This window comes from Lygodium microphyllum, chromosome 23 (genome assembly GCF_053477565.2).
Source record: "Lygodium microphyllum isolate KBCC chromosome 23, Lygodium_microphyllum_v1.1.10, whole genome shotgun sequence".
Lineage (NCBI taxonomy): Eukaryota > Viridiplantae > Streptophyta > Polypodiopsida > Schizaeales > Lygodiaceae > Lygodium > Lygodium microphyllum.
Window position 1 is genome coordinate 58,774,370 of NC_141157.1, and position 8,368 is coordinate 58,782,737.

General features: G+C 37.5%; 1 protein-coding gene across 5 annotated transcripts; it reads left to right on the plus strand.

Annotated features, from left to right (window-relative positions):
- Positions 1-5,463: 5,463 nt before the first annotated feature.
- On the plus strand, positions 5,464-7,675 carry LOC148016228 (uncharacterized). Of its 5 annotated transcripts, none has more exons than XM_087664699.1 (3): positions 5,464-5,581; positions 5,677-7,033; positions 7,206-7,675. In XM_087664699.1, the coding sequence occupies exons 2-3, from the start codon at positions 6,356-6,358 to the stop codon at positions 7,272-7,274; spliced, it is 747 nt and encodes a 248-aa protein (XP_087520825.1). In that variant the 5' UTR covers positions 5,464-5,581; positions 5,677-6,355; the 3' UTR covers positions 7,275-7,675. The 5 variants fall into 5 exon arrangements, with proteins under 5 accessions (XP_087520825.1, XP_087520826.1, XP_087520822.1 ...); XM_087664700.1 differs by having other exon boundaries at positions 7,218-7,675; XM_087664696.1 differs by having other exon boundaries at positions 7,240-7,675.
- Positions 7,676-8,368: the final 693 nt, after the last annotated feature.

The following is an 8,368-nucleotide window of genomic DNA, read 5'->3' on the forward strand; positions in this document are numbered from 1 at the left end:
GTGACTCATACAATAGGAGGCCTATCTACATTAGAGCATCTATGTAAAGAAAGGGAGGGCACAAGCATTTAAGAAAAGATAGGAACTACGTCTTAAACAAGAAATGCCCCAATCAATAAGACACATAAGCCCGAGGCTTGCGATCTCTAAGGGAACAAAAGAAATGCCTTAGAATGAAGCCCATAGAACTGTGGAAGAAGTATCTAGTGGCGATATATTGTCTAAGAGGCAAATGAGCATACTTGGTTTGCTTATTGATATTCACTTCCATATGAATAAGCTGATGTGCTTTACTATTCATATATTTAAAAATGCATTGAATATACAGATTGCCAATTTCAAGAGAGGTATACTTTTCCAAAAATTCTTCATATGCAAGTTGTAGGATCTAAAAAGACCTATCTTTTCCAACAAAGAGATCTCAAATCATCCCTTAACAACTTCATCAAGAGATTTAGTAATTTCCCTAATCCATCATTCATTACAACCTGCAACTATCTTTGACTAATAGTAAAGTTGTTACAATGGTCGCCCACTCTATATGAAGATGTCCCATTGCCACTCTTCTTTAATTCTAATACTAGGATCTATTCTATTGCAATGGCATAACTCCATCCTAGGGCATTACTTCTTCCATCATATTGATTGTTTTAATAAAATAAATGGTCAATACTTGGTTCACCTATTGTAGTTTCCTTTCTTTGGGAGTCAATCAAACTAAGGGAATCAATGAATAAGTACCTACTCAGTAAGCGATGGTTGTCAAGATCTCTACAACTATTTGTTGAATTGTGAGGAAAAAAATCCATGAGCATATCAAGGTCTGACTCGCATACAAAAAGGAATAACGCCTTGAAGTGTGGGATAGATGTAACACAATAAACAATTAAAATCAACAAGATGACATGATTGTGAAAATTTTTTACAATGTGCATATGTAAATTGAAAGTTTAGAATGCACATATCTTCACATAGAAAACTCATATGAGGATTCCAACATTGTTCCTTTGATGTACTCATAAAAAGTGTTCATATAATACCCATATTGGGGGTCCCTGATTTTAGGGGATTCCTAAATTTTAGGAGCCTTGGATTGGTCTAAAAATACTAATCCTAAAAAATAGGGATAATGTTCTAAAAATAGTATGTCATGTTTTGACTGTGCTTACTAAATCTAGTTATTTCTAGAATGATGGAGCACAGCTTTAGAGATTATAGATCATATGTCAATACTTTTTTTTAATTGAATTCTCATGTTTAGCAAAAATGAAGAGGAGGATCAGCAATGCACCTAAAGATGATTCTACACTACTTTAACAAACTGAACTTTTGATAAATGGTAAAAAGAGTGAAATTTTCATGCATAAAATAAATTCTAATGGACATTCATCTATTTTGAAGGGATTTAAATGGATCCTAAAAAGATAAATATTTTTTAAGAATAGACTAACATTCATGATGTATATAAGGTGCAATCTTTTCTTGGCCTACACTCTTATTATTGTGGCTTCATCGAGCATTTTAAATGAATTATTGTTCATGAATGTGAAACATGTACATACTTTGCATGATCTTATGAGAGTGACAAATCCTTTTTCCCCTTCTCAGGAATGTATTTCTGCTCAATCCAACTCCCATCTTCAACCCTCATTTTTTCTATTCAATCTAAGAAAACTTTGGCTCAATCCTCACCCCAACACTTAGACTAATTATAAGTTTATTTATTTTTAGCTCTTGCATAGAGTGCTTGAGCATATTTTTCTTAAAATTGCAATGGAAGAATCATGTCCTATACTTAAAAGCCATTTAGAGCCTTGGAGACGACAATCAAGATATTCATGAAGCACTTTTTCAAACTAGAAAGATTTGATCAGTCTAAATAATAGAAGGAAAGAAGCCCGCTTGCTTCAAGGAGACAAAGCTATAGCAATGAAAGGAGCCGATTAAGAAGCCCAACTACTTCCAAGAAGTGTAGTGGAACAAATGAAATGTCCAATTCTACTTCAAGACAAAGAAAGAGATCGTATCCAATCCCCTCCTCTTCTTTAGAGTCACTAATTTCACTCTTGGAGAGGATATAGTTGATTATGCTACATCCAATGCATATTTGGGGGGTCACACTTACCTACATTTTTATTGCCATATACAAACTGCCACTTTGAAGAAATGTTATGCAACACTTGTAGCACTCCAGGAAAATATGCATGTGTTCAATTTCTAGAATCTTGGACTAAATTATTATTGTTTGATACATTGGTTACCTTAATCTTATAATTCAAATCTCCAATATGGGGTCCAAGTCTTTGCAAAAAGTTTAAGAAGAGTATTGAGAGGCTAGTAGTGAGGATGATTGGTTGCATGATATGGAACAAGCCATTAGTACAACATGACATAGTTAGAGTAGAGATAGGAGTAGCACATGTGCTTATAGAGGTTGTATTTCAATTGATGACTTGCCTATAGAGGAGATGGGATCTCCTTAAGTATAGATATCCATGTTTGACATTGAGCTCCTCCAAATAATTAGTAGAAAGTGGAGAGGCACATTGGCATTGTGTAGAGTTGCAATCATGGTTTAGGACACATGGATTACATATGGATGCATTCCCATGATATGGTACAATTTGGATTGTCCATACTTAGATCTCACTCATACATTGTGAAATTGGATTACTGGGTCAAATATTGTCACTATTGATACTAATTGCACATGGATGCACCCCTAGAGCACCTTAAGACAAATCTGGCACAACATCAACACCATTTCTTGCACATGTTGATGTAGAGATTCATTGTTAGGCTAGCATACATGGATGTACATGTCCCCCATTGGATACATAGGGCTATGAGATGGATACAAACATCATCACACTAACTGAGGATTGAGATGGATGGTTTACAAACATGCTTGAGAATGCATGCATCTAGTAGCTAATTTGCTAATAGATTGAGTTGAATGAGCACTTTATTTGCAAATGCATTATTTTTATTATGAGATCAAAGGGAGATTTTAGTTCTATTCTAATATACATTTGGGCCTCTCACAAAGGCGAAGAGTAAGGGTCAAAGATGACTTGGACTATTTTTACTAGAGCTTTAGACACACAAAGAGAGACTTTTGAGGAGTATGAGGATAAAGACAAAGGTAGAGCTATTCAACCAATGGGTTGTTGCAAATTTCTTTAGTACTAGCTCCAAAGCTAGCTTGCCAAATGCTATTATGTAGCCCCTTAGGAGCACTCACACACCATCCATGAATCAAAGTAGTTGCAATGTATTAGATAGCTACAATGTGTAAAGCATAGCACCCATCACCCCATCATTATACCCAAAATTCTTGCCTTTGGTTTATATAAGCCATCATCACTCACCATTGGAGAGGAGTACCTTGTCTTAGTGGATGCACTAACTTGGATCACCAAATGAAAGATATTCTTGCCTTGAAGAGCATACAATACTTTTTTGATAGTCCTATTGATCAAGGTGGGATCCTATAAGCTAGTTAGAGGACCATAGAAAGATCCTTTTGTGCATGATAGTAGCCTCTATACTTGCCTTAGGATTGTAAGGATCAAAACAATTAGTCGCTTTTATTTTCATTTTTGTTCTCTAGTCTAGGCAACATGGTCAAATGTACTCATTTATCTAATAGGTCATTCTAGATTTTTGGAGAAGTATATATATATATATATATATATAATATTATCTTATTTGGGTCTCCATTGAACATGATTCTCATAGCCAATTGGTCATTCCTTGCCTCATATAGCCATGGAACCATAAACATTAAGGGAGATTTGAACTCAAAAATGGGCCTTCTAAGGAAAGCCAATATCTAATAATGTCATTTTCCATAATCTCATAGGTAGCAATGATCTTAATTTCTTCTACATTAAAATAAAACTCAATAAGAGTTAGCGTATTGTAATTCGATATCAGTATGCACAAATTTAGAATTTTTCTAGGCTAATAAATATGTTATACCGTTGTAACCCTCTTGTAAACCAACGAATGTCTCTATGGTGATAAAATTAAATCCACACTCACTATACAAATCTCCAATTTCAAGCCCATTGTCAACATTTGAAACATGAAGCACTTAACCCTACGCATATCTGACCCAAGAACTTATAAGAGGAAAAAAGAATGTGTCGATCTCTTCTTAGAAAGTAACAATTCACATGATCACCCAAAGGTATACCTATCTTGTTCTATAGTTAAATGATACATCTAATTGTGGAAATATATTACATCAATGTATTAGGTTGATAAATTCTATTAGCCTAATGACATAATATTTTTTCATAAATTCGATATTCTCAACTAGTGGAACAAGATCCTCCATGAAAATGTTGTGTTCACAATTTCCAACATAGTTTCCATCTAGAATTGTTCCTTGGCCCATCGGCAAATTCAAGGCAAGGTTCTTTGCCACACTACAATACTATCAACTCTCCATACATCGATGACCATCTTATTTTCTTTAATATGATTGCCTTGATACATCGATCTGCATTGGATGTGTGATCTTGCCACTATGAGTCATCAACACTGTCATTGTCTCATCATGAGGAATCACAAAGTAGACCACAAAATTGTGTGTACCTATACAAGTGCCCAACTTAAAATAGTCATGTGGCAAGAAAATGCATAGTTACCATCTTCAACTTAGTGGCCTCTTTCTAATTAGGAAACCTCTTAAAGAAAGCATCAATGTACCTCTTATAATTGGTGTATTATGGACAGGTAAACTATTGCATCCCAAAGCTCCTACACAATAGCTAGCTATCTTTATAAGGTAGCAGATTGTCATGTTTCTAATCATGGATTTATTTCATATGTGTTTGTCATTTTTATATTCACGACATCCATTCCCACAACCTTCCCATAAGTAGGAAAATCTCAAAAATTTTGTTTCCATTTTGTATTCTAGGAATATTTGTTATTTTTAACATGTCCTTGATAATTTGGAACTCAAATTTGAGAGTGTTGGAGGAGATGCTCTACAGTTATCTTAAACGTGTGTAGGACTATTTGCAATGCTCATGTAATATTGAATTGGCAAGTATCTTGCTTAGGCATATTTATTAATTATGGTGTGCAATCACCAATAGTCTTTTAGGTATGTGCACTTGATGAATTTGCGCCCTAGTAGGAGGATGTCTTCATTTGGTGCTCTCTAAGGTAAAATATGCACATCTATCTTCATTGATAGGTAGAGCACTCTCTCTCTCTATATATATATATATGTGTGTGTGTGTGTGTGTGTGTGTGTGTGTGTGTGTGATTCACAAAAATATAAATCCCCCTCTCAGAAAATTTGGACAAAACTATGCAAATTGGCTTAATACTAAACCGGATTTGTGTCTTATTGCATGCATGGTAATTAAATTAGTTGATGAATAAACTGGCCGTTAGGCCTCTCTCTCTCTCTCTCTCTCTCTCTCTCTCTCTCTCTGTGCAGTGGCATCGATCCCGGTCAGTAAGATTGCAATCATGCTTATTGCCTACTCAAATGTAATGCATGGCGAATATTGATTGATATGCATCGGAAGATGCTAGATTGACGTAAAACCTGAAGGTATGTATGATGGGCTTCGATTGGTAGCAAACCTGAATGGATATAACAATCATAACTCACCATGATCTGCTTCTATTGATATGAAACCTGAGCAGATATGGCAATTAGAGTCTCAGTATCATGTGCTGCTAGTGGCATAAGCCCTTAACAGACACAGCAACATTCCTGCTGATGCTGATGATGTAAATCTGAGCATGCAGATCCAGAGAACTTGTCAGATCATAAGCTAAATAGCATATTGTTCCAGAACATCGCACCTTTGTATACAAACATTATGGGATCATGGATACAGGCTCACACCTTAATGATTAGCATCATAAAACTGATAGGAGAATTATAGCAACACACATGATTGAAGCAGGGACAACCAATAAGTAATCTGGTTATTACTGGCCAAGTTCCAAAATTGGCAATATCTTAATGATCATCATCATCTAGCTGAGATGAGAATTATAGCAGCACGTGCGATTGAAGCAGATAAATGGGATCATGGATATAGGCTCACACATTAATGATCAGCATCATCTAGCTGATAGGAGAATTATAGTAACATATATGGTTGAAGCAGGGACAATCAATAAGTAATCTGGTTACCACTGGCTTTCCATGATTGGCACACCTCTTATGGGACTTTCAAGAGGCCAACCTTGTCCCAATCTCACATGACAAGAGCCCAAGGCAAGTCTGCACTTTGTTGTTCCTCAGTCACATGCTGGAGATGAGACACTCTCCTTCAATTCTACCACAAACTGGCACCTTATTAGTCCATCAGGCATGTCAGATCTGCTACTCGTCAAGCGACAGCCCAATGGAAACCTGCACTACTGCTTGCATCGCAGTCGGAAAACAGTGGGTGTGACATGCTGTGAGACCCTTCCAAATTATCAAACTGCAGCCCACCAGAAATATATTTGCAATGCAAAGAAGCATCAGATCTCTTTGGAACCTTGGTGGCAGCTGAGGCTGCCACTAGTGCGGCGAGGATGCTGCAGTAGTGCAAAGCCCAAAACTGCCCCACTGTGTAGCATGATCATAAATGATGGCTCCTGGCCTGCTTATAAGCCCAAGATCAAGAACACGCATACACAAGCCAGTATCAATAAACTGCAATTACCAGATGATCCCAAAACTAAACTCAAGGAAAAGGTCCGTTTCGTGCTTCCAGTCCTGGCACTGTCGAAAAATGGAGAATGGACCCCTCCCTCAGCAGCCAGGAAAGAGTATGCAAGGCTCAGGACCCATGGAAATGGTGGATGGTCTACAAGGTATGTCTCACAATTGGGCATTGAAAGAGATGGTGAGAAAGGCAATTCTCCAGTGACTGAGTTCAAGAGCCATACCCACCGACAGGAGGATGCCTTTCTTAAACCTGAATTGAACTCTTCCTCACACCTCTTGCAAAAGCTGGAGGATGCAAAGAAGGAGCTGACCAATGGTGCTCCAAGTATAGAGGTACCATAAATCACCGCTATAACACTGAATTCTCCTAATGAAAGTGATGAGGTGCTTGACAATGATATTACTATAAATCACTGCTATGAGGCTGAATTCTCTTAATGAAAGTGATGAGGTTTCTGACTTTGATATCCCCTGTTTTTCACTTTGAATTCCATGCAATTGTGAGATCTTTGAGCAGCCTCAAAAGCAGTCGCTCACAGGTATCACAGATGGATGCGAAAAGCCCTGCACATGAGCAGCATGACAGAAAATGCCAGTCCTTCAATGAGCCCAGCTGTACAAAAAAGTCCTAAAGAACTCCATATCTCACATATGCTGCCATCTCCCTCTGCACCAATATACACTGATCTGACACTTTTCTTTGGGATCCTATGAGCTCCCTGTTACGCATGGGGTTATGATGTAGGTATATAAGATAAATGAAAGCTTTGTCTCATTTTAACCACAAGAAATTTTATTAAAATTCCCACATTGTGAATTACAACTACTTCATGTCAAGCTTCTACAAGGGAGGTACCCATACCTGGCGAAGTCCATGATGTTGTATTCACACCATACCCAGGCCAGCGGCCCCCTGCCCCCAATAGCACTTAGCTAGGTATGTGGTGCCTCTGGAGGAGGAGCTCATGATGTTGAACACTATTGAGAAAATAGGGGAAAAGAGCCCCTTTTCCCACATGGGGCAATGTCAAAACCTTATTGTCTATGTTGTCATCTCCCTCTGCACCAATATATACTGATCAAACACTCAAATTAGCCCTTTCTTGGGGATAATGAGCTTCCTGTTATGCATGGAGTCAATGATGTAGGTAGACATTAATAAGATAATTCAAAAGCTGTGTCTCATTTGGGCCCATTATCCTTTTAAGCCTAGTCAAATAATGCATCAAATGCCATGTGATCACTATGCCAATACATCAACTACAATGTCAAGTAAAGCTTATTATTACATCCAGTCAAATGATGCATCAAATGCCATGTGATGGCTATGCAAACACATCAACTGCAATGTCAGGTAAAGCTCTATTCCTATGATCTTTTGCTCAGTCGCATCAAATGCCATGTGATCACCATGCAAAAAACATCAACTGCAATGTCAGGTAAAGCGTTATTCCTACGATCTTTTGCTCAGTCTGTGTTTGTCCATCCCTACTTTACTTCCAGGATAATGAAGACGTCTAGTCACTCTTGCAAGAATCACTGAGCTTGGGGGATAGTGAAAGCCCGGATACAAGAAACCCAGGCATAATTCTTTCTATGTGTCCAATTCAGCTTCCCAGTATTTCTGCCAATTATGCTTCCCAAATGCATGGATCATGCCCTAAACAA